At 45.3% G+C, this 27,539-nt stretch overlaps 1 protein-coding gene across 1 annotated transcript in view; it reads left to right on the top strand.

Annotated features, from left to right (window-relative positions):
* LOC147666670 (complement C3-like) overlaps positions 1 to 27,539 on the top strand; it is a 285,541-nt gene that overhangs the window by 60,283 nt on the left and 197,719 nt on the right. Inside the window, exons 7-9 of the mRNA XM_086948981.1 lie at positions 8,451 to 8,543; positions 9,311 to 9,514; positions 15,367 to 15,442. Of these exons, the coding sequence (XP_086805107.1) occupies positions 8,451 to 8,543; positions 9,311 to 9,514; positions 15,367 to 15,442 (373 nt within the window). The remainder of the gene's footprint in view (positions 1 to 8,450; positions 8,544 to 9,310; positions 9,515 to 15,366; positions 15,443 to 27,539) is intronic.

Raw genomic sequence — 27,539 nt, 5'->3', positions numbered from 1 at the left:
CTACTTCTTTAGGTATAGGGGGGTGCCATTGTCAAAGGCCAACACTGGTAATCCCACTTATGCGAGTCACGGACATTCAGGCGCACCTCCGTCTTAGAGGAGTTGAGTTGGAGATAGTTCTCCGTCATCCAGTCTGAGATGGCCAAAACATCTTCCAGGAATTTTAACTGGTCTGACACGGTGTTCTTAGAGAAGGCATATGAGATCATTTTGATCTTCAGCTCTTTGGCTAGGAGGGCAAGAGGGCGGACTTACACATTAAACAGCGTAGGGCTAAGGGCGGGCCCCTGAGGGACACCGCAGTTGAGGGGGAACCTGCCAGACAAATATGGTGGGGCATGAATCTGGAAGGAGCGGTCAGATAGGAAAGATATGTGTGTCGCAAGGAGTGCGCACTGAGAAGTGATGCATCGCTGCTTTCACGCAGCGATGCATACTTTCTCATAAATGAGGCCCCAACGATTTAAGCAGTTTGTTGGAAGGGTGATGAAGTGACCATGTATCATAAGGTATAAAATTCTCTCTGTCATGCACATAATTAAAGCTGCTGTTTAAAAAGGAAAGCAAAACATTGCTTTCTTTTTTCTGATCTACTTTTCTAGCTGTACATTGCCAAGCAGAAAGTGGATATTTTGGGAAACGTTAAATGTTCACACTTATTAGTTACTTTTAGAAACATTGGAATCTTTCTGTATGCTTCTACTTCACCTTTTTTTTAACTGCCTTGCATAAAACCTCTCGTATTATGTTTTTGCAAAAACTATCTAACAGCTGTTTTGATGTGTTAAATTTAGCACCAGAAATTGTCTTTTTATTCTTCATGTTCGCAAACATGCTTATTCGTTCCTATGAAAGAGCTACGCTCTAAGGATTTAGGTGGTTTGTGGGAATAGTGATGGTGTGACCTCGTATTATAAGTCATATATTACACTGCTACACATGATAAGAATATTGGAAGTCAGCTCTGCGTTCCATGGCACTATAAGGAAACTCGGCCCTCTGCCTCATTCCTGTATATGGTGTGACCTTCTAAAGGTCATGGTCATCAAACTCATCTGTGACTTGCAATATCCTTATATTGCATGGCATGGGGGACTTAATCACATATATAGTGGAGAAGTGTGGCTCAATGGTTAGAGCGGCAGACCTTGATGCAGAGCGCTGGCCAGGGACCAGGGTTCGATTCCCGCCTTGGCGGGATCGGGCTTAAATTCCTCTGACCGGATATTCTCGCCTCAGTGCCGAATCTAAGCATGGGCCCCACGATGCAACTCTAGGCAATAGCTTGCTTAGTCTCCACAATGGCCCCCGATACACAAGGGATGCCTGGTTTCACCATGGGATGCCCAGGAGTAGACACCTCACAAGGAAAAGCCAGGAGGGGTTCCCTTGTGGTAGGAGTACAAGCTCCGGGATGCTTACGGGTTACTGTTTGCGCTATACAAATACAACACATTTACATTTACATATATTGTTGGCCCGTGCTCCATACACCAGCTGTTATCACTGTACAATTGTAAACATTCCTCTTTGCCAATCTAATTTGCAGGATATCAGTTCATTCTCTACCTCTCAAACCTTCATCAACCACTGACCGTACATCATTTCCAACCAGTACTTCAATCCATATCCTGTGCATAATTTGACCAGTAAATATCTTCTCTGTAAACAGCGGACTCGCTTCACCTTCATAATATTACATATTCATCATTAGGGATGTTGCTGCAAAATAACTAGCCTGGCGCAGCTGCTCTATAAGGGAAAAACGGGGTGGCGACCCCCCACAGTCAGGGGTCACTTCTTGCATCTCATTTGTTAAAATACTACCGCATTTACATTTACCAAAATAATCTCACCGATCATTTGTTTACATGTAATAGCTGCAATATCACCTTGCACCAGAAGAGGCTCCCCTGGTATACTGCGCATGTGTCAGGCGTGGGCTGTTACATCCTGTCCTTTCACAGATGCAATACATTTCTGACATGCTGCAATAGCATCAGGCAGTGCAGCGTGTCAGAGAATGGTGATTTGGGGCCTGTCATTCAAGCGTCCCCATTCCCCATCAGAAGCCACGTTATATAGGAAAAAATACAACCTTCCGTCCTATCCAAGCTTCAGATTGGGCATAAGGGTGTGAGTCTCACTCTGTCGCCTTTTTTGTTTGATGTGAAAGTTGGTAATCGATGTGTAGAGGCAACTGTATGAGTCCTAACTACTGTTTTATACGTCCCTGTGATAGTCCCATCACTTTCTAAATTGGCCAGCCGCAACTGCAACTAGCATATCTACATCCTCAGGCCCGCCATCCCGGGCAATGCCTTGAAGGCCAAACCTTAGGATGAATAAATCACAATAACCTCATACTTATCGAAACAAGCATCCCCCCTCATTCGTCACAGGCTCCTCTGCCTCAAGATGCATGCTGTTTAGTGGCAGATCAGCAATTGATCATGTGTGCAAAATTGCAGATTTGCTTAACACCAGTGGAGGTGGAGTGGCTCCTCCAGATATTACTGAACCGGATCCAGGATCCAAGCTGGATCCAGTGAAAAATTGTGAATTTTCCCGGTGTAATTTGCTGATACTGGAACACAATCAGCACATGGTCTGATTTCCGTTCAGAGCAGCAACCTGCAGGAGGTGAGATGAGGTTGTTTCTTTTGACTTCTACCTGAGGCCAATCAGTGGCTTCATTAAAAGTACTATGAGCCCTCTTTTTTGAAATCCCATCCAGGCTGAGGGCTAGCTGGAACCTAACAATTAGATGCGGGTGTCATGGAGGCAAAGTAAGGCACGCAGTGTGTTGTCACTTAACAATTGATTTATTTATTTTTTTCTAATGCTAATCATCCAAATGTAGGTTGTCAAAGAACTTTACAACAGATACACACAAAATAAATCATACAAGTGTGTAAAGTGAGAGGAAAGGAGGGGGTCTACTCAGAGCGGGGGAAGAGGATTCCTGTTCCGGGCATCTTTGTTCATTGGACTTTGTGCCTATGATGTCAAGAATGTTGTATTGTACCGCACATCACATTTTTTACCTGCTTATTGTCAGCCTCGGCCCATACAGGTAAGAGAAGTGGGGCGGTGGGGCTGGATGAGGGGGGATTTCGACGGATGATGACTAGGGCAAATTATTTATTTATTTAATCTTCCCTGGTCTTCGTCTGTAGAAATCCCCACTCACCCAGCCCCACGCCCTACCACTCTTACCTGTATGGGCCGCGGCTGCTTATTGTGCCTATTTCAGTTGATCATCTGTTCTAACTTAAATATTATAAATAAAGATGATAGAAATGAGTCAGAACTGTGAACATAATGGAGAAATAATGTAAAATACATATTTAAGACAATAAATTACAATAAAAAAAATTAAATTAAAAAAAATAAAAAAAGACACAGATCACTCCAGGAAGCAAATTAACCATGTGATTTATTTTACAGTTATTCTCTGAAATTAGCTAGGCAAACAAAGGTTTCTGCACCTTAACACTGTAAGATATCTTAAAATGCAGTCTCTTGGTGACTATTTAAGTGAGCCAGAACACAGTTATTGTTGCATTTGTCTTTGTTGACAATTTATTTGGGGCAGAGTTTTTTTCAAAATAAATGTATAAATTGACAATCAGACTCTGTTTTCATGACTCCCCTGGTGATTCCACCCTCTTTCCACTGCCACATTATGGGTTCATGGTGTAAATGTTTTCCATTTCCAGCACTGCTAACCACTCACCTGCAAGCCATGATTTTAAACACAGAAAAAAGGCGGGCCTTAAGGTTATTCCTTTATTCATGAGGATCAGCCATTGAAAAGTAGAAGAGGCTTAGCAATAATCTGCAAACCAAACTCTTTGGTCTGTATGGAATGGATCTCTTTAAATCCAATCCACAATACGGCCAGATGTTTCCACATCTTATCACCCTCCCAACCACACCCGTGCCTTCTTGGAGCATGTGGAGAAATTCATTTTAAATATGTTCCTCCACTTCACCAATAACATTTATTTAGCTGATATCCTGTTTGCACAGGAACATTGAAAAGGTGCATTGTACCAGGAAACTAAAGGAAATGCGGTATCCCATTTCACAAAAGAGTAACACCTTGGAAATGATCCTTGCAGAACCAAAATTCTTCAAAGTCCTAGCCTGTTTCTTTATTGGCTGACCAGACCACCATACCACTATATTCTCAACACGGACAACAATCCATCCATAAAACTAAATCACTGTCCACCAAGAAGTGGAGAATGCACATGAAGAACGTTTGGCCGGCTATCCAGGCACGTTATCACACGAGATAACTTCTACCTAAAATCAAAAACCAACATCACCAATGAACTACCTCTACTTGCTCTTAGAAAAAGAACTGAAAAATCTTCTTAACTCCTTCCCTGCGGGGCGTATTCCCCCGCTGTGCTGGGGGGAGGGGGGCACGCGCAGCACCCTGGTGCTCATGACGAGCTCAGCTCGTCATGAGCCACGGTGGTCGTGTGCTCATGATGAGCTGAGCTCGTCATGACCAAACCTGTTTGTGTAGAACGCTCGCACAGCAGGGGAATTAGCCCATCGTGCGAGCGTTCCAACGGTCATGACGAGCTGAACTAGTCATTAGCACACGAGCACCGTGGCTCATGACGAGCTGAGCTCGTCATGAGCATCGAAAGTGCTAAACCTTAGTATAACAGCGAGATGGACATTAGCGAAAGAGTAGCCAGGAAGTTGGATAGAAGAACAGTGGAGCATTTCCAAATCAGAAACTGCCCTACAAGCTCTAAGAGAACAGAGGAAAAAGCACAAAGTTGCCTAAAAGTAATACAAATAGTGATTTATGCTGCTTTCTATTAGTTTGTGTCGAGGAGGAATTCCATGAGTGGGAGACCCTAATACCCATGGTTTTTTATCAAAGCTATGTCTATTAACATTTGCAGGCTGACATTTGAGCCCAAAAACAACACCTCTGTGAGGCTGGTGTTAACTTGGATACATGTTTTCATTTCTCCTTATTCTTTCAATATTACATGTGTGCTGCACTGTACAGTGCACATATAATATGGGAAAACATTTTAAAGTTAATCCAAGCATAGTATTTTTTTACTGTAAGGGTACCCTTCCAGTACAAAACCTATGGCAGACATCATGCACACACCTTTTCTTTAGTGCTGGGCACCAAGCAGGCTTCTTGAGCACCAGAGTAGGAGATGACAGCAGCTGCAAGACTTCTTTGTAGGTATGGCTTTGCGTTGTTTTCCCCTTTGTGCAATGCAGTGCAGCAACTTTAATTGCTATGCTGTGTTGCACAAGATTTAATAAATATATCTTTTAATAATTAAATCAAGAAATTCCTACTTTAAAAATAGGACCAAACTATAAAAGTATACACTAATCCACTAAAAGAACCCATTATTCAATGTCCATCAACACAATTCTTTGCAACAAAAATCTAGAACATACATAAGGGAATAGACGAGAGATTTCTCCACCCCACTGTGGCGAAACAATATTTAATATTTAAATATAGAAGAGCTGCATAAAATCATTGTGTCAATAAATCCACCCCCGCATTCAGAACAAGCCTTTCCAGTTACAGTAATCAGAGCATCCTCAGCAACTATTATACCCTTTCTATTTGAGATTGTAAACACATCACTGATGAAAAGCACTTCCCCATGTGTACTTAAATCAGGATACATAACAACTTTACTCAAGAAATAGAACCTTGACCCTGAAAATCTTTCACACCTGAAGCCAGTGACAAGTTTACCAGTTGTTTACATACTCGTAAGAAAGTAGTAGCAACTTAACTCACTAAACCCATTACCAATAATAACCTTAACAAGTCAGGATGCAGGACAAATCACAGCACAGAATTAACCACACTTCACATTACTGCCAACATCCTCCCAATATTAGGGGGCATATTAATGACTTGAGTGGTGCAGGGCAGTGCAGCAAGTCACCTTGCCGGGCTTCGTCACAGAGAAAGTCAGGAATGTGCAGTTTCTATCCACCATGGTGCATTCCTGTCCTTTTCCCTTGTGCCTCTGCTGTGTTGGCAGCCTAGTGTCAGTGCAGGTACCCTTGCCCCATGGTTCAAGGTTGTTTGTGTTGTAGGCAGGATTGCTTTTGTGCAGGAAGGGGTACCTTCCTGCACAAAAACAAACATGAGATGCATTTTCTTCATTCTATGTGTGCTGCACAATGTAGCGCACATAGAAAGAGGAAAGAACTAGGAGAAATAAAGATGTTTCTCCTTGTTATGCCTTCTCTGGAGAGGCATTTCCTTTTAGTGCATTCCCAGGTTTACATGGCCTTGTAATTTTTCAGAAACCATGTGAACACACACAACGCCTTTGGAACGCCTACCCAGTGCAGAGTAATGCAATGCAGTAACTTGTGCTGCGTTGTGTTACTCCATATTTTTGGAGCCACACAAAGTGGCTTTCTGTGGTGTCAAAATGTGACTTAACCTTTGCATCGCTCTTGCACCCTATTGCGTCTAGCCCCTGTCAGAAGTGTTACAAGTGGAGAAGAGAACACTACATGAGAGCACCAACAATACACCTCTCTAATCTACTCCCCCCCAAGCATCAGCAATCTGTAAAGCTGACTTCAACAGATCATCATTTGAACATCCTCCGTCTCCCTGAAATCAAAACCAAACTAGATAAAACTCCTACTTCTATGTTCAAACCATCCAATCCATCAATAAGAGTTTGAATGAACTAGCCCCTTTAGTTATACCACCCATTATCTTACCATCAAATCTCTTGGATACTCACTTCACTTGAAAGCTCTCTGAACTTCACTAATCTAAATAAGAACATTGGAATGTTGGGAGCTCCATTGAAAACAATGGAGTGCTCCGGGCTTATAATGGCTGGTATAAGCCTGGAGCTCCAACATTCCAATGTTTCTTTGTTCACAGCTCTGACTGTGAACAAAGGCTTCAGGGAGCCCGAGGGGATTCCAATCCCCTCACACTTCCAAAAGGTTTTTTTTTTTGTTAGAACATTCTGTCCTCTAGTGACAGAATGTTCTAATAGCCTTATAGCCCTTCGTAGATGGGCTATACCGCTATTAAAGTCCCTCTCCCTTGTTAAATGCCCTCGCCTTCGGCTCAGGGCCTTTAACGCTGGAGAGGGTCTTTAATAGCCGGTATAGCCCTCTACGGCGGGCTATAAGGCTATAATGTAATGTAAGTGGCATATACAAATCTCCTTTCTGCTGGAAGACTTCAGAACCGTGGTGTAAGCTCTAGTTCCCTCATATATAGGAAGCTGGAGCCCCACTCTAGACAGGTTTCCCATATCATCAATTTCCGCCCTTCAAACTCACCCTGTACACCACAGTTCAGTTCTAAACAAATACTAGGAAATCAGACCTTGTTACAGACGTTTTTAAGCAACTCCATTGGCTAGCATTAGGAGGAGACAACACCTTAAAAATCGTCTGCATAACTCACAAAGCTGTTCATACAGGGCTTGTTTTGGATCTACAAGTTAAAATACATACATTCAGAGACCTAAGAGAAAAAAGTGGGAGTGAATAACAAAGTCTGCAGCTAAAAAACAAACCTGCCTGACAACCCTTCTTGTGCCTAACACCCAAACTCTGGAACCGAATACAGAAGGTCATAAGAACCACCCTTGACCTGGAAAGGAAAGCAGAGCTTTGTGCTTGAGAGGTCATTCCCATCAATCTCAAAAACACAAACAAATGGCCTAAAGCCACCCTCCATGTCCTAGGGAGGTTATAACAGTTATAATAGGTTGGAACTATGGAGAGCATTGACAAATGAGCCGCAAACCTGATACGGATAGGGTTTTTTCAACTAATTCTGTGTTCACTGTGTGATCTCAGCTCTTCACCAGGTGACTTTCCGCCAGGGTGCGGCCGAATCCGACGCGTGCACAGATCAGACGCCCCTGGCCGTCTGACGCACATGCCCACTGTGACGTCGGACGACCGGGGCTCATCCGACACATAAAAAGGGTTATACATTTTCACTTCCACTCCTATTGGCTCCGTCTCCTGCTCTGTCTTTGACCTTACCTGTGTTCTTCGTCTTCTCTTTACATCACTCTTTACTTCATCAGCCCACGTATGTCTTCTCTTTTATAGATCACACTCCCTCTGTTCTTCTCTTCCAACTCTCCCTTCCATGAGACATACTTTCTCCTTGATCTATTGGCTCATTCATTCTCTTATAAAATAGGTTTTACACCGTTCATTGTAACAGAATCCTGACTATTCTTTGATTTAAAGTACAGCACAGTGAAACCTTCAAAATGACTACACTTTATGTAAATATTTATTCTTTAAAAAAAAAAAATTTAAAAATAAAATATTAGGGAGATCTTCCACAGAAATGCACTGGAGAATAGTTACTGTTATGAAGGAAATGTAATATACTGTGTAATTGTTTCATTTGTTTCTTTATCCAGGACAAAATGGTGTTCAGAAAATTGATATAGAGCCCGTTTCGTTGCTCGACGTCGTTCCAAACACACAGCCGGTTACTTTCATCAGTGTGAAAGGTAAATGCAACAGAGAAAATATCTATCCTAGTGCTAGAGAATATCAAATGTATCTTTCAAGCGTGTGGACAAGGGTGAGCAATATAATTTGACAGTTTGAAAGACATTAAAGCAATTTTCCTGGTAGTGCAAATCAGCTCCACTGCAAGTTCTTGTGCTATGGCAGGCTCCTGTGGCCATTTGGGGCGGCCCAATCAAGCAGCAGCCTACATCGGCCTCAATACACTCTTTGATTGGCTATCGTGAACAAGCATGAAATAGGAAAACCAATAGTAGAAGAAAGTTCAGATTGGACTCAGCTAGGCTGCCTTTGTACACATATTTCCTTGAATTTACAGCCTGACAGCGTGCTAAAATCTAAAAATATCTTTGAAATTTTCAAACCTAGAGAAATAATAAACCCTGACAGAAATTGTGGTGTGTGCGTTATCTACCTCCAGTGTACTGAAGAGTTGACAGTCTGTGGTAATAAAGATCAAAGACATCTGATGAAGGTAAACTGTGGTTTAATCTTAGTTAGCTGGACCATCAAAGCAGGGCAGTAACAGCTTCACAATCAATCTCCCAACTGTCTCAACATGGAATTCCCACAGTGTCATCATAGAACCATAGCGTCTTAACCACATTAGAATTCTATAACAAGCCCAAGACACTACACAGTCCTACTGGAAAAAAGAGGTGCACAATCCATAAGTGCCACAATTGCCAGGGCATCTTTAATGCTGTATGAATGTCTCTTCGCTCACTCTCGCTGCGACTCTTCACAGGAGATATAGTGGGGGAAACCGTGGAGAACTCCATCGATGGCACCAACCTGAAGCATCTCATCACAGTGCCCGTAGGATGTGGGGAACAGAATATGATCACCATGACCCCGGCAGTCATTGCCACTCATTACCTCGACAAGACCAACCAATGGGAGAGACTAGGCGTCGAGCGCAGGGCGGACGCCATCAAGTTCATTCAGCAGGGTGAGTATTTTTTTCAATGTCTATGCAATAATGGGCACTCATGGCAGAAAACCGCTACATCATGGAGCCAGAACTAGGGAGGGGGAAGGCATTTGGAAGGAAAATCAGTCAGACGTGGTGTACTAGATACTTTACTATCCCTGGTACTGTATTCAGTCATAAAAGATATACAAATAAGTGATGGATGTAATGCTTGAATTAATCTCTGTCACTGTTAATTACTCTGGGCGCATCACTATCCATCATTATTTTGCACACTATGTTACCTCCGTTTGGACTCACCTACATGAAAATCAGTCTCAAGTCAGAACAGTCCAGCATCCTCCCTGAACTGGAACACAAGCAGCCCAGGACCAGTTTCACTCTAGTTAGTTAGGGGCTCATCAGCTGGGTACAGCTTAGTTCCAGAGATACAGTGTGCACGGGAGCCACGACTGGGCCTACCTGTCCCACGTAAGGCAACACTCTAAAGTATAGGAAAAAAAGTGATGGATTAAATGCTTTAATTAACTCAGCCACTAGTAATTACTCTCAGCTGCATCCCAATCCCTCGTTATTTTGTACACCATGTCACCTCAGTTTTTGTTTTTACAATCATAGAAGATACGTCTAAATCATAAAAATCAAAATTAAATGTGGAAACCTTTAATGCAGAAAGCAATTGGAATTGAACATTTTCAAAGGGCGTTTCCAAAAATATTGCATTTTCTAAAACATGGTGAAACCACAAACATCCAAATCACAGTAGATTCACTCTTCAGATTCTTCACTACAGTCACATACTCCACCTCCGACTAACCTTTCACCTTATCCAAGCCAACTGTCTACGCTTTGAAATCACATGCAGTGCAAGCCGTGTAGGTACTGGTGTGCAGGAAAAACTAATAAAGATGGGCGTTCCACAGGGCTCGAGCCTTAGCCCAACACTGTTTAATGTTTACACTGCCCCTTTAATTAAATTAATATCGTCATTTGGAATTGATGTTGTGGCCTATCCCGACGACACTCAATTGATATTGGTCCTGGACAAAGACACACAGGAATGGGAAGAAAAACTTAAAGGCTGCCTCACGGCTACATTCAACTGGATGAAAGCCAATCATCTAAAATGCAACACAGGCAAGACAGAAATCGTGCCTATGGGCTCAAATAACAACTTCACGCCCAAAACCTGGTGGCCGGAAAAGGCAGAAATCCCACCACATACAACTCAATCGGCACGAAACTTAGGGATCATATTTGACAGCAACCTATCTTTCAAGCAGCAAGCCCTGAAAGTCGCAGGGAACTGCTTTGCCATCATTAAAGGACTCAGGAAGTTTTTCGACCTTCTCCCACTAGAGGCCAGGAAGACGGTAACAGTGGCTTTAGTGACGTCGAGGATAGACTATTGTAACAGTCTATATGCAGGTACTACTAAAACCACCACACATAAACTTCAAATGGTACAAAATGCCGCAGCTAGGTTAGTCCTCAAATGGCCAAGGAAATCCTCCGCATCATCAGCACTAAATACACTGCATTGGCTCCCAATAAATAAGAGAGTCCTTTTTAAAATATTGATTATTACCTTTAGAGCTACCCATGCCCTTGGACCAAAATACCTACAGCAGAGATTTGCCAGATACCACCCTTCACGCAATCTCCGATCATCTAGCTCAAATTTCCTGTCAGTACCTAGGTTCAGGCTCAGCACGAGAGGTGGTAAATCCCTCCCAGTACTCGGAGCAAAAGCCTGGAACACTCTTCCACCCTCTCTACGTGCCCTAGACAATGAAAAAGAATTCAGAAAGGGACTGAAAACCTGGGTTTTCAAGCTACAGGACACCTGTGTTAGAGCCCTAGTGTAACAGTTGGGTGAGCTTCCATCCACGCCCAACCTGTTTCCTACATCTCTGGATCAGTATCTGGCGCCTTGATGCTCCTTGGAGTGGCTGCTGCGCGGTACAAATGCTCTTTTACATTACATTACATTACATGCACCCATGGGGGCACATGCTGTGCCCTCCTGTGTGTATGCACCATGGCGTGCGGCACAGGGGGGCCCTTTAGGGGCATAATATACTCATAATATACTTGGCGGGCCGCAGCTGCCCCACGAAGCATACTGCGGCCTAAAGACCACCGTGCCACCACCAGGGATGTTTAATCCCTGGCGGCGGTCCCAGGCCAGCCTGACTGCCCTGGTCCTCATAGGGCTGTCGGGAGACCGCCATCTCCACAAGTCTGGTGGTCCGTGGACTGCCAGAATCGTAATAACCCCCTACAACTACCCCTAACTACCTACATCATATGCAAATAAGATATGTGCCATCCCTTAATGGTCGCTTGTCTGACATAAACATTGTCATTCCCAAACATTTGTGTGCTGTTTCTGAATTCTGATCTTTCAAGCTGCTCGGTTCATAACCCTTGAATTGACTCCTAGCTGAACTGTTCTTAATTTCCTCTTTTATTGCTTTTACACTGCTTTAAAATCTCACCTACTTATGCTGGAAAGTGGCTTCAATAATTACAAATTATTCTTAGCAACCTAATTGAGCCCTGCTATGGTTTCCTACTACTCACATTGTAAGTATGTGGATATGTATTTATGCTCAGTAAATTTGCCAACATATCTGTTGTAAATGTTTGCTTAGCCTGTATTGTTTCTAAACCATTATCCAACAAGCACCAAAATATGCTCTAATCAACATTGCCAATGACCTTATTGACCATGGTTCAGTTGGTACGACTAATGCTACGTTGCTGTGTTCAAATAAATAAATATTATAAATAAATAAACAAAAATAAATAAACCTGCTTTTTAGTCAGTAATTTGCTGTGTCCCCAATTTACACCTCTACTAATGATGTTTTCCAAAATGATCCAATTTTTGGGATAATACAACAAATTATTAGCGTAAAATTCCTCAGGATAATCCGAGAAAGTCAGAGGCTCGAGTGCCCCTGTGACATTTATCATCCTCTCCCACACAAAAAACACCGGCCAAGGTTTCCACAGCCAACAGCATACATCAGACAGCTGTGACTCCGGTGTTAGGAGCGTATGTAAGCCGGACACACCAGCCTGAAGCCTGTGATTGGCCTACAGTTACTACAAATACAATTACAGTCCTACAAATAGAGAGCCCATGAGAGTGCACAATAGGAACATAGAGTAAAATTGTGAACAATACTCAAAAACCAGCTGCAATATTCCATCGCTATGAAGTGAAATCTCCTCCAGACCCAGTTTGTGGAGGCCGGGACTCAGACCCTCATCAAGTTAGCAACTGCCTAGGCCACGGCCTTGCATCGTGAGGACGTCAGAGGTGTAAGGCGCCCAGCCGCGGCATGTGCAGGTAAGAGCTGTGGGGCCGGGTGGCAGGGATTTTGACAGACGACGACGAGGAAAAACTCATTATTTATTTAATTTTACCCCGTCGTCTGTCGAAATCCTCCCACCAGGCCCCACCGCTCTTATCCATTTGGGCCGCAGCTGAAGGCACCACCCTATAGCACACACTTGGGACAACCATCTCTTTGGACTGACTTATCCACCGAATTAACTTGACTCCAAGACTGTGACCACTGGCCCAGCCCAGCCTGACATGCCCCCCACTTTCTGCGAGGTCAGACTCATCGGACACCATTCAGGATCTATCACCCAGTACCAGGGCTAGTCACTACCCTCTCGTCGTCCACTGTAGTTCCCTTCACTGGTCCCTCAGCTCTACCGAAATGCTGATGCAGCCTTCCTTCTCTCTAGTCTCTATCCCTCCCCCGGCTCTGAGTTATCCCCAGATCTTTTGTTTACCTCTTACAGTTTGTTAGATTTATGGACAAACTTCACTCATAATTACTTAAATCTGCTAACAATATCACCACCACTGTATACAGAACTGAGTTATGTTCCTGCACCACTCTGTTATCCAACGGTATACCTGTAAGCCTCTGTAACTTGAAAAACCAATAGAAACAATTGTTAAAAAAAAAACAGCTGAAATATATAAAGTGTGCTTGTCACATATAAACCTATGCCTTCTCCTTGGCAAAGCCAAACTACATCCGTGAACATTCAAGGAACTATGTGTAGTGTCCTGCTGGACACGGTCTAGTTGTTTTAAATGATGTAACCCACACTTTACAAATGTAATTTATTTATTTATTTATTTTTACGATTTGTAAAGCGCGACATATGCCCGTGGGCGTCTTGGCGCTGTAACTCAACTTATTGTCTCAGTGGGAACAGTGTCAGATTTTAAAAGTAGGAACAGTGTCAGATTTTAAAAAGAGGGAGATAAAGAAGAAGACTACTGGTCGAACAACCAAGTCTTCAACAATTTTCTGAATTGAAACAGTGTAGGTGTAGATCTGATCACCAGCGGTAGAGTGTTCCAGAGTCTGGCTGCAGTGTTGGTAAAACATCTGTCTCCCCAGGTAACAGTCCTGGTCCGTGGCACCACTAGTTGGTTTAGATTTATGGATCTTAATTGTCGAGTGGGGCGATAGAGAATGAGCTTCTGTTTGAGAAAATCCAGCCCAAGACGATGAAAAGCTTTGAAAGTAAGACATAGAGTTTTGAATCTGGCTCGATTTCTGACCGTCAACCAGTGATAATTCCTGATTACTTGCTTATTCGGTTTAAATTTGGGGGTCCCAGATAGCAGTCTTGCCGCCGCATTCTGGACCAGTTGTAATTTGGCGACCACCCGAGATTGAGCATTTGCAAATAAACTGTTACAGTAATCTAGGGATGACAGTACCAGTGAACTCACCACTGTTTTCCCTGCACTTTCTGGAAGAAATGGAATTATTTTTCTTAAAAGTTTAAGCTTATAAAAAGCAGAGGACGCTGTCTGATTAGCATAGTTAACAAAATTCCGTTTTTCGTCAAAGATAACCCCCAGATTCCTGACCTTCTGAACGGGGGTTGGTATAGCTCCGAGTAATGAGGCCCACCATGTTGGGCGCTAGGTCCACATTATGTATTAGTAATCAGACACAGACATGATAGTTGACTAGTTAATGGGCCCAGAGCACGTGCGCTCCGCCCTCTTTATTAACTGGGTCACGTGACTGGTGACACCCGTGGTGGGTGGGTGTAAAGTGTGGATTACATCATTTAAAACAACTAGACCGTGTCCAGCAGGACACTACACTATGTAAGCTTTCGGATTACATGTATAAGTATGAAAAAGAGGTGGTGCAAAACAAGATGCAGAGGTGCACGTGCGCTGCAGCCCTTAACAGGATTGACATCAGGCGCTACGGGGAACATCACTTACAACGCATTTTTTACAACGCACTACCATTACATCGCAACCATTACAACGCATACCATTACAACGCATTGTGCTGGGGGGCGCTCTAGGATAGGGAATATATTTAATTTACTATCCAACACCTTCCCTGCTATCCACGGGCACTGGAGTTGGAATAGTAAATTAAATAATTCACTATCCAGCGCCTAAAAGCATTATGCGTTGTAATGGACTGCGTGGTAAAAACCGCGTTGTAAAGGCATGCGATGTAAAAGCATGCGTTGTAGTGACACCAATCCGGCGCTACTGCTGGCCAACAAGAAAAGCTCTGCAGCAGTCGCTGCATTCAAGAAAAAAAGGCAAGGAGGGTCCTACCAGCAAATTCAAATAGTGCATGACTTGAGCAGGCACTTGGGTCAAAGATAAGAGTCAAATATTGTAGAAGAGCACATCTGAGTTAAAGCAGCATTCAATCTGTACCTAGTCAGTGACAATTACTGTATGTTTAGATTGTCTCAATACCTCCCTCACTCATTTATGATGTAAGGAGTGAGCTTACATCCATGCAGGACTATTTCTAAAAATATGAAACTGTGGTTGTTTTAAGGTTACACGCAGCAGCTGGCGTACCGGAAGGAGGACAATTCCTATGCGGCCTTTGTGCACAGACCATCGAGCACATGGTAAGAAAATCCTTTATGATAGGCCCATCTGAGTTCTCTGTAATTTGCAAAAGATCCCTCCTTACTCCAGGGTCTTGTTACTAGAATCATTTGGTTAATGGATTGCTGATAGAGATGATATGATTAGTGTATTGTCAAAAGACTCTGGAGCGTGCTGAGCCAAGAAGGGAGAAGAAGAAGAAACAAAGAGACTAGAGGAAAAGAAATAGAAGGAAAGGTTGGAAAAGAAAGCGAAGCGGCCATAGGAGGAAGAAAGGGCCAACAGATTGGGAATGTGTTTGAAGGAGACACAGGGACTGGCATTTATAGAAGAAAAGTGCAGAAGAACGGGCAAAAGGGGAAGAACACAACTAAAGATGGAACAAGTGAGAGAGAGGAAGGTAATTGTTTTAATGTATAGAAGATAAGAAGGAATACAAGTTTGGGGGAGGGAATTTGATTTACAGGAGCAAGAATGGAAATGAAGATGTGGCCAGGAGGAGAAAGGGGCACGAGCGGCATTAAAGAATGGCCGATCCAAAGGAGGGGCTAATGTGTGAATGAAAGAGAAAATTAACTCCTGAATTCTCTACATTTGAATTTGTCATTGAGTCACATTTATTTGAAATTTTCCTCAACCTCTTGCGGGAAAATTAAGTACATTCATGCAATACTTGTATCCAAACACGCTTAAGTTGCCCCTCCACCCCACTATTTGGACTGCTACGCTTCAAAGCATTTCACATGTTCATGGCATGGTGACAGCAGACTGAAGAGTAGCCAACAGCCTCACCGGAGATTATAGTGGGGTGTATGTCACTGTATGAAAAATAACAATGCTGGAGAACTTCAGTTACAAGTAAATCATTTGCTTTCTTTTACAGTACTGGATTCTTCGTGTAGACAGATGAAGTTCAAACACAATGTACTTGTGTATATCTGAGCTGCCGTATTAGATTCATGGATTTAGTATATTCCAGCATATGTGCACACTCTGTACCTGATTGATTTCCGATTGTAGTCGTAGTTTAGTAGTAGCTGCACCAAGGGTCGGTGTAACTAATGGATCAGATCCAAAACCACTCTTCTGCCTTCCCCATGTGTCAGCAATAAGGTCAGAGTGTCATTATTCAGCAGCTCACTTGAACCCTGCTTTCAAAGTGTTTTCTTTCTCAGGGCCGTGCTCTATACTGGAGAAATGGCCATGTCGTTAATTGTTTATATATAACGCTTCCTACCCCTGATGAGGCATTGAAGTGCTTTTTGGAGAGAAGCACGCTACTCTAGAACCTAAGGTGGATTAGTAGAGGGAAATATAAGTTGTTATTGGGAGGGGTGGACATGTGAACCTGTTTGTAGGATGAATAGGATAAAAGCTGGATGGTGGAGGGAAGAGTTTAGAAAGAGTTATTTGGGAGTTCACAGTAGTAAAAGAGGTTCGGGATGAGTCAGAGTGGAGTAGGAGATATATTGAAAGAGGAATAGGATGCATCATGGAGTAGTGGTTTGGAGAGAATAGTTAATATTGTTTTTCTCTGCAGTGGTAGGAAAATATAAACATGTAGATACATAACCACAGATAAAAGGTATACATGCATAGAGATTTTATCAAGATATACATATGCAAAATAATCTGGCGATATCAAATTGTACTGGATGAAGTTCCATATGTGCATGGATAAATATTTACCAACTTATGCTTTCCATTTTTTATTTAAAATATCTTTTTTTTTCGTTTTTTTATAATTTTTCTTTTATTTTAACTCAATTTTCCAAAATTACATTTGCACCTCAATATTTCAACATTTCATCAGTGAAGCGCTTACAAATACAACTGCTATAATCATATTCTGTCAGATGTGGTAATATAGGGAAATAAGCCCTTAAGAATACACTCATCACCTTACATTTTTTAGTGTATTGATCTAGTTATATGTGGATATACTGATAATGAGCAAGTAGCCAAATACTTATATGTTATTTATGTAATGCACCATATACATGTAAAGCATAAATATAAGGAGTGTAAATATTTTAAGCATAAGTAATATATACATTTGTTTAGCATAATTATAAGAAAGTGTGTGTGTGTGTGTATTCACATATCGGAATACATACCTATAATCAAAGTAAACATGTTTACAAACACATTTATGTGCACCATTGGTGTATTGTGTACACTATTGCTGTACATTGGTATTTTTAAAATGGTGGTCATGTAGGGAAGAACCAGCACTTGAGTAATCTTCAGAAGATAAGATGGTTATCTGCGGATCTTCTGTTTTGGAGTAATGAATTCTATAGTTTGGCTGCTTGAACAAAGAAAGAGGTTCCACTCATGTTTTGTTTCCGTGTATGCTGGGATTTTGAGATGGGGCACCAATTATTCATGGTTGTGTACCTAGGGTGTCGGGAGGCAGCATAAACCTGTCCCATAAGAGATCTACTGGAGTTTAGTGCACTAAGCATCATCTAATCTCTATGCTCCCTGTGTCTCCAGCTACCCCTATCCAACGCATGAGCCATTGCAACTGTGCTGCCATATAATAACTTTCATAATTTTGATCCCCCATGATTTCAGAATATAAAAGATGCATAGCTTTTCCCAATGCCAATCTGTGTCTTCCTCTAATCCATATCCGTGTCCCCAGCAATGCGCACAGTTTCCTAAAGAATCCTGCAGTGATTTTCACCTGAAGGTGTTCAAAATAATAGAGCAACATGAAAGCAAGAACAATTTGGATACTAATATCCTTCCCCCATGGAGTAAAGAGGAGACCATTCCAAAAAGGCAATGATCATCCATGCACATGACATCAACATCCTCTCCTATGCCGAGAGCTTGCAACTCCTACTCCCTCTCAAAAAAGACCACCAACACAAGAGACAAGTTTACTGCCTGCATGACCAAAGTCACTAACTGCATGAAAGTCAACTGTCTCAAGCTTATCACTGACAATACAGAAGTAGTGATCTTCCACGAAGAGCTCACCATGTGATTCCATCTGGTGGCCGCTGCACTCGGACCCACACCTATACCAGGCATCCACGCCAGAAACTTTGGAACAATCATCGACAGCAAACTGGACTTGACCACACTGATCAACACTGTCACTACATCCTGCTTCCACACCCTGAAGATGCTGAGGAAGATCTTCAAATGGCTCCCAAGCAACACTAGAAAAACTGTGACGCACTAGTAACAAGCAAGTTGGGATAACCAAGCAACTCAGTAGAAGACTATAAATCATCCAGAACTCCACAGGCAGGCTTATCCCCAAGCTTCCACACAGAACTTAATTCACACCACAAGTCAGGGAGCTCCACTGGCTCCGGATACAGAAAAATACTAATTTCAAACTCCTTACACACACCTTCAAGGCACTACCCAACGTAGGTCCCACCTACCTGACCAGTCGCATCTCCTTCCACCAACCACCCAGAAACCTCTGTTCCACAGGATTCCTACTTACATACATCCCACACATACACAGAAACATATCAGGATGACAGGTGTTCTTTTCCATCACTTTCAAAACACAGATTGGCCTCCCTCTCCACATCAGTGCCTCCTCCTCTTTTCTTGAATTCTGCAAGAAACTAAAAACTTGGATAATCAAACTACCAACCTACCATAGACTGAGCTTGTCACACACACTTGTTCAGCACCAATATATGCTTGCTGATGATAGTGCACTTTACAATTTACACATAATGTCAACTTACAGGGTCAACCCAATAACCCTACAAACTAGGATAGTTATATGCAATCAAATGACTATGGAGTTGAATGAGAAAAAACAATAATATTCAAACCAATGTTATTTAATCACATTGGAGATATGCATCTTATGCAGAGAATAAATCGTAGGAAAACCTAACAAGGTAACAAAATTCGCAAGTATAGTGCCCAAAGAGGGGGGAGGAAGTGCAAGATGGTAGGTGGTGAGAAACTCTTGCAAATACCCAATCAACAGTAATGAATAGACTGAGACTCTATGTGTTATTTGGCGAATATGCATTTACTATGTGTACTTTGACCATCCGGTATATGAACAATATATACCAGAATTGCTTGTGATATTTTGTCACCACGACAAACTTTCTTTCTCACCACCTACCATCTCAAACTCCCTCCCCCCCTCTTTGGGCACTATTCTTGTGAATTTTGTTACCTTGTTAGGTTTTCCTACGATTTATTCTCTGCATAAGATGCATATCTCCCATGTGATTAAATAACATTGTTTTGAATATTATTGTGTTTTCTCTCATTCAACACCTTGAATGCTAGTTTTTGATCTGTTCATTCCTCCCCTCTATATGAAAGCCACCAATACACTGGGACCACTCTATTATATACTACCTAGCACCCTGGTCCCAGTGATTCCGGGTTTACCCTTTTCTTGTAACTATCAAATGACTATGGTTCACTCTGGAAAGCGTCGAACTCTAAGAATGATGCTATGTAAATGAAATAAGAAACACGCAAACTATTAAATATTAAAGTGAGCTTAACACCAAAACACACCCCAAAAGACATACACCCAAAAATTAAAACAAAAGTAATCCCTTATACAACAATGACAAACTCAGAAAAATAGAAAAATTGGTACATTTACAACATATTCATTTTAAATCACAAAAAGACATTTAAACAAACACAATTAGATGCAACAAAAAGAGGACTCATATAAACTATAGAGAGTAATAGGCTGCTATTGTTTAAGCAAAAGACAAGGGATTATTTCATCTGAAAACAAATCAAATTTGGATACAAAACCAGACAAATGTTAAATCAATTTCAGCAGTCCATATCACATAAGTAAAGGATCACGTTTCAGCGCAAAGGTAAACTTGAATAGGGCCATCCTCAGGACAAAGTGTCACAGAAAAAGGAGGATATTTGGTTTAAATTATAACCAAGGGGGGCGTGGCCAAGATGGCGGCGTGAGCAGACGTGCCTCGCTGAGCTCCCGCCGCCGGCCGCTGATTTAAGCATATTTTCAGCAACTGCCCGGCTGCAACTGACCCTCGAGGACCACCCGGCGTCAGTGAAGTGGCCGCGACGACTTTTGGGCCGGCCGAGTGTCCAGCGGCAGCCTGATTCCTGCCGCGGGTGCGGTGCCGCCGACGGCCTAGCGCGCTCCTGAGCCCTGGCTGGAGGCGAGAGCGAGGCCGAGGTGGGTGGAGCCACAGAGCCGGCAGGAGTCCCTCGAGATCGGCAGTAGCAGGTCCGGCCCGCGCGGAGCTGCGCGAGGCCTCCCACGACGATCGGTGGGGGCTTCTGCAGACCTGCTGCACACCCGGGACAGCGGAGCGACCCTCGACCGGTTTGCCACCGGCCCCCGCCTGAGGACCCAACAGCAGAGCCTGGCGAGTGGAGGTGAGGCCCCGGGGCGGACACGTGTCCCCAGCACGAGGCGGACTCGCGGCAGCGGAGTGGTGGTGCCGGGGGGGGGGTAGGACTGTGGCAACGGGCCCCCCCCTTCTCCCCGCGGAGCTCCCGCTTCCCGCCTGCCCAGTTGGGGTGAACTGAACGCCCGGCACCGAGGGAACGCGGGCCTGGGTGACCTGCCCTCGGCGCGCGGCTGCCGCGGAGGCCGTGCACCACGAGCCGCGCTGCGGAGGATCTGAGGGGCGCCCGGAGGCCGCGGAGCTTGGCCTGGAGTAGGCCCGAAGAGCCCAAGGGAACACAGGGGAGCGGAGTGCGGAGCGGGGGCGAACGGAGGGGGGAGGTCAGGCGCTTCCCCCCCCCCCCCCTCCCCCCCTCGGCGGGCCTGCCCCTGCAAGATCGCACCCACCTAGACTGCACCTGCGAGCCTCATCCCACAGGCGGGGCGCCCGGCCTGTCGCAGCGGAGTGTGCCCAAGGGACGCCTGCACCGGCAGCCACGCGCCCCCGCGGCGGCCCCCGCGGAGGTGTGGGAGGCCTACTGGACGTGTGAAGGCCCAGCTACCTCGCTACGCTCTTGGCCCTGGGGGAGACAGGGCGAACCGCAGCGGACGCCATCTTGGCAGCTCCCTAGCTGACTTTCCCGCCCCACCGTTGGACCCCGGGTCCCGGCGCCTTCCCTACGCCCCTACCGCGCCCTGCGGCGCTGCACTGCCCGCCTGGCTTTTGGGGACCGCGGGATACCGCCTCCACAACATTGGCACCCAGAGGGCCTGGGACTTGCTTCGCGGCCGACGGAGGGGCGACCTCGAGGGCCCTGCAGCGCGATGTCGGGCGGAAGGACCAGGAAGGACCGCTCCATCAAGGACCTCTTCACCCCCCCTACCGCGGGGAAGCGGAGCGGCCCCGCAGGCGCTACCCCCCGAGCGGACACAGACAAGAAGGGGGGGGCCTCAGCGCCCCACGAGGAGGCCGACCCCGAAGCTCCAGTCACGCGGTCCTTCTTGGAGTCCCTGTTCTCTAGCCTGCGGGAGGACATCCATGCCCTGCAGAAGGAACTTCAGGATGAGATCAGGGAGGTCCGTCGTGACACCGACGCCATAGGGGAGAGAGTAGCAGACCTGGAGACCAAGAGTGACACGCGTGACGCCGAAATAGAGGCCCTGCGACAGGAACTAGCTCGCATCCACGACCAGCAAGTGGACCTCCAGACGCACGCCGAGGACTTAGAAAACCGCTCCCGGCGGCATAATATTCGGATCAGAGGTGTGAAACTGTCCCCAGACACGGAGGACCTCTTCCAGTTTACCCAGGGCCTCTTCAACCACATCTTGGGTCGCCAGGAGGAGGCCCCCCTCCATCTGGACAGGGCCCACCGGACGGGCCCGCCGAGGGCCAACGCGACGAACCCACCAGACATCCTAGTGTGCGTGCAAGACTACAAGACGAAGGAGGAAATCCTGAACAAGGCTCGACACATGGAGAAGATTTCCTTCGGCGGGCACTCCCCGGTGCTTTACCAAGACCTGGCTGCACTGACTTTAGAAAAGAGACGCACCTTCCGCCCGGTAACGGCGGAGCTGAGACAGCGCAACATCTCCTACAGCTGGGGGCACCCCTTCCGACTGATGTTTCGGTTGGGCAATGTCCTACACCAACCACGCACTCTTCGAGAGGCCTGTCAGGCGCTGGGACTGGACGAACCGAGAGATGAGGCCGAGTCGCCAGGAGCCAAATCATCTAACGAAGCGGGCCCAGGCCGCTGGCAGCAGCAGCGGCGCAGGCGCTGGCCACGCCGCCCGGCGGCCACGGAGATAGAGGAGGGGCGGAGGTGAGGTTCCGTGACAATTGTAAGTGGTGTTTTCGACTCGCACGGATATGGGCGAGTCTGGTATCTATGAACCGCAAATGACGAGTTTAGTAAGTGTGCGCAGTTTCGCTGTGCTAACTTAAACCGTTCGTTTGTTATGTGGGTTTTTCATCTGTACCCACGGGTTCCATCTTAGATACGGCATCCATTTTGTCTCTTGCCCTCAAGTAGCCAGCGAACGGACGCTGTCCGCTTCGCGACCCTGGGACTCCCAAGATATCTACGGAAGACACGTGTTCTTTGAAAGTGCCTTTATGACAAGGGGGTTGCTGCTGTAAGGCAGATGGCGCCGCTTGAGGCTCATCTTGCCGCACGGGCTTATTGTCTCAGCCGTGCATCTCATTAGGCACATCCCTTTGATGCCTGTATCTCGTGTTTCCCGATACCTCCCCTTTTACACCCTTTCCGATCTCCCCACTGTCTCCGTCTTCCTCTGCACCTGTCTTCGTTCTTATTCGATCTACTTTACTGCTGATTGGAATTTGTTAATGGTGGGAAGATGGGTTTTTACAGTTGGGAACCGCCAAATGTTTCCGCACTTACGTTCCGGACCTTGTGTGTTTCAAAATGACCAAAGCGACCCCTCTGGGAGCTAAATGTGGGAACCGGGTTGTAAACTTTTGTGTTCAATGTTATCCTATGGGTAAAAACTGTATAAAAGGAGCGATCCACAGAACCAATTTGAAGCAGTCTCCCCGAACTACACTCGATGTACTTCCTGTGACTTCTGTGTTCCCTGCAGCAAATAAACCTTGAATCTTTGACGCCGAAGGAAGTGTCCCGTGTCTCTGTGACTTGTACGCCGGAGCAGGTTACCCACGAAGGTTTCAGGTGTTGTGCCCTGGCACCGCTGGGTCCAAAAGAACCCAGTCCTTCAGTTGGCGCCCAACGTGGGGCTGCATCAGTGGTACCGGTCCAAGCCCGACGATCGTGAGGAACTTCGTGTGAAATCTCCGAGGGAAGGTGCACCCCGCTTCATCGATCCTGTTGTCGAAATAAGTGGCCCGAAGACTTTTCCCGCGAAGATTCCCGCCTCCTGACGGCTGCGACGGACTGCTGCCCTGACTGTAGACCTGTTTTGGCGCCTGGCGTAGACCTTGGTATAGCGAGACGATTGACGGGCCTTCCTGAGGATGCCATCGATCTTTGAGTTAAGTATTTGTGGGTCGCTCCCAGAGTTCTTGGTTGTTGACACTTTAGCGAGTGTCTTTGTTGTAAACGCTGTGCGAGTGTTTTTGTCGGTGACACTTTGCTAGCGTACTTTGTTGTTGTATTTGTTTGACGACTGCAGCCGCCAAAGACCGAGGGTTTTGTTCTTTGCTGGGACTTGGTAAATCCCGTAACCCTTGAAGTTTGTGAAACTCGGCTAGTGTGCAAGATGCCTGGTCGCAGTACTTTGTTCAGTTGTTTTAGACCTTGTGGTGCGAATTCCCTGCTGGAGGACTCATGTCCGATACCTCCGGTTGGAACTCCTACTTATGATTTATATAGCAAACATGGGCTAGGCCCGATTGCTTTTAACGATTATTGGGTTAAATATACAAAGAAAGACGGCGATCTTCGTTGGCCACCTCACGGTAGCTTCGAGGCGTCGATCTTAGATAATTTGGAAATAAAGTTGTTCGAACGTAAATCAAGGCCGGCCATGTTTGATGCCTTTCGGTTGTGGCGCAAAGAAGCCCGACAGAAAGAAATCAGACAGAATAAACGTAGTCAGCGAGATACTGTTGCTACTATAGTGAAGAAAGCTGAGCAGTTTCAGCGTGATAAGGAGGATAAGGATAAGGAAGTGTTTGAGAGACTACAGCGTATGTCCATAGATAAATGCTATCCTGCTTTGCCTACGGAGTCGGATAAGAAGGAAGAGGCAGTTGAGGATCCTTTAATGTCCTATCTTATGAAGTCGCCACCTCCGTACGTGCAGGGTACCGCAGCTCCTGTGGTCCCTGCCGTACCTGTTCTTCCACCTATTGTTCCTCCACCAGTTCCTCAACCTGCACCTGCTCTTCCAACTGTTCCTGCTCCTTTGTCTGTTTCTATTCCTACTGCTCCTCCGCTTCCACATACTCCTGCTCCTGCTACTGCTCCTGTGTTGTTAACCCCTGCTGTTGCTACTGTCTCTACTCCTTCTCTTGTTAGTCCTGTGTCTTACTCTTCTCCCTCTACTCGTAATCGTAACTCTCCCCTTGCGACAAACTTCTTCCAGTCGCTCGGACCTGTTTTTGGGTCCGCTGGATCTGATGGTCCTCAGAGACGTAGTCAGCTTCCTGGTAACAGAGAACGTGTTGCACTATATAATATGGCGATGGGTTGGATGGTAAACCCTCTTAGAAATCCACCCCGTGTTGTCCTCGAAACGTTTAATCAATTCAACATACCAACTCAGAGATATGTGTTTGACGAAATGTGCAAGTTCCTTCATGATCAGATAGTGGCCAATGCGCCTGACGAGGTGCTGACCGCCCTGTCTGAACTTCGGCTTCAGTTCGCAACTGGACTGATAGTCGATACTAATGTCCGACGGGCTATTGAGCGGTTGCTATCTCTTCGTCCCGCTCCTATTCCTCATGCATTGTTTGTTGAGGATATTGAAAAACAAGATGAGTCTGGCCAATATCCTATGCGTGAAGTTCCACCAGTGTGGATGCCCGGCGATGCTGCTGCCATTCCTATTGTTCCGCCGCATTTCCAGCGGGTATGGATACATCTCCCATGGAAAAGATCGGAGGTGTTACAGGTGAAGCAATCTTTGCCTGACCCTCGCAAAAATCCTGCAGGGTATTACAAGGAATTATCGCAGCTCGTAGACGCTACGATAATGAATCTTGCCGATATCGACATGTTGTTTGGTAATGTCGTACCGCAACCGGTATGGGCTAAGATTCGTCAGGAAAATCACGCAAACGAACTAGGTGGTGATTGGGCAGCCATTGTAGCGTCAGATGGGTTGCAAGTCGGTGGTGCTAAGCCTGAACAATTGATTACTGCTCTTCCTCAGCGGATAATAACATTAATGAAAACGCTTATGCCAGCTATGAGGGTAAATTGGGACAAGTTGTCAGCCTGCAAGCAGAAGAAAGATGAGAGTGTATCAGACTTCTTTACGAGGTTTGAGGAAGCATTCATTGATCATAGTGGACAGGATATGGGTACTGAGGGTGGACAGAGGTTGTTTGTGGATAAATTTGTGTCGAACTTGTTGCCCGATTTGAGCAATAAATTGAAGAATTCAGAAAGTGCATGGGCCGTTTCTACCTCAGCTCAGATATTGGCAACGGCACAATATTACGAGAATAGAGAGAAAGAAGAAAATGACCGTGCTGATAAAAAGACGAAAGAGCTAAAAACTAAAGTGTTGTTACAACAAGCGTTTCCGCCGCGTTCTAATCAGAATGCGCCTCAGCAGAATAGATCACAGTCGCAATCGAATCGATCGCAGCCGCGCACTGATTCCTCTTTCCAAAGATCTTCATTAGGGTACAATCAATGTGCTTATTGTAGACAGGAGGGACACATTAAATTCAATTGTCCTGCTTTGAACGAACGTAATAGTGGAAATTCATCCAGAGGAGGCCGTGGTGGTTCACAGCACGCATTACGTGGTAGAGGTCGTGGTGCTCAGAATGATCGCTCTGACAATTCATCAAATTCTAATAACTGTTTCGATCAACGCGGATCATCGCAAGGACGATCTGCGCAGTACAATGTAGACGATTATTACGTCGATCAGGGGACTGACGACAGTAATTACTAGGACAGCCGAAGACAAGGAGAGGGAGTGGTATCAGTTCCGGTTGATCAGAGAGGGCCTTACGTCGCAGTTGCTACATCGGGCGTCGTTGAGCCTTTTCTGTTGGACACTGGTGCAGCGAAAAGTTCTATCATGCATTCGAAACTCCCTGGCGCACCTTTGTCTGGCTTAACAAATGTTTCCGTTGGATTCTCTGGCGCCCCCGTTAGCAATCCAGTTTCGCGCCCTTTGCCCCTTAAAATTGGGCCTCGTGAGCTCGAAGCTCCGTTGATTTTGACTACTGGTTGTGGCGAAAATCTTTTGGGTCTGGATTTGCTTAAACGTTTGTATGCGACTTTGTATTGTTCCCCTGCGGGTGTAAAGCTTACGTTGGGAGAGAGGGTAGTCTCTCCCATGTATTTGTCCCTCGATAAGCTTCCACCGGAATTGAGTTCTCTTCCTGCGTCTTTGTGGGCGACGGGTCCAAATGATGTGGGCCTACTTGATATCTCCCCTTATGTTGTTCAGTTGAAATCCAATGTGCGATTGCCACGTATTCCCCAATACCGTATCTCCCTTGATGGTGAACGAGCTTTGTTAGCGATCATCTATGACTTGATCGAGAAAGATGTTATCGAAGAAACTCGGGGAAACGTGTGCAATAGCCCTGTACTGCCCATTCTTAAACGTACTGATCCTACCAAACCGCCTGTTTATCGTTTTGTTATCGATTTACGGGAGGTAAATAAAATTGTGGTTCCTCAATTCTCTGTTGTGCCTGACATCACGGCGCTACTGACTCTGATTCCAGCTACTGCTTCATGGTTTTCGGTGATTGATTTGAAAAATGCGTTTTTCAGCATCCCGATTGCCGAAGAGAGCAGGGACCTTTTCGGTTTCTCTCTTGGTGGACGTAGCTTCCGGTTCAAACGCGCTCCTCAGGGCTACTGTGAAAGTCCATCGATTTACAGTCAAGCTTTGAAGGGTCAACTGGATGCGTTTAAGTTGCCGGTTGGTGCGGCTTTAATCCAATATGTCGACGACTTATTGGTGGCTGCTGATACTCAGGACATTTGCAAAATTGCTACAGTGTCGTTGCTGCAACATCTCTGTGAGTTAAATCACAA

The sequence above is a fragment of the Lissotriton vulgaris genome, unplaced genomic scaffold (assembly GCF_964263255.1).
Source record: "Lissotriton vulgaris unplaced genomic scaffold, aLisVul1.2 SCAFFOLD_822, whole genome shotgun sequence".
Taxonomy (NCBI): Eukaryota; Metazoa; Chordata; class Amphibia; order Caudata; family Salamandridae; genus Lissotriton; species Lissotriton vulgaris.
The sequence above is the reverse complement of the archived record's forward strand: the minus strand, read 5'-3'. Positions and strand labels throughout refer to the sequence as shown.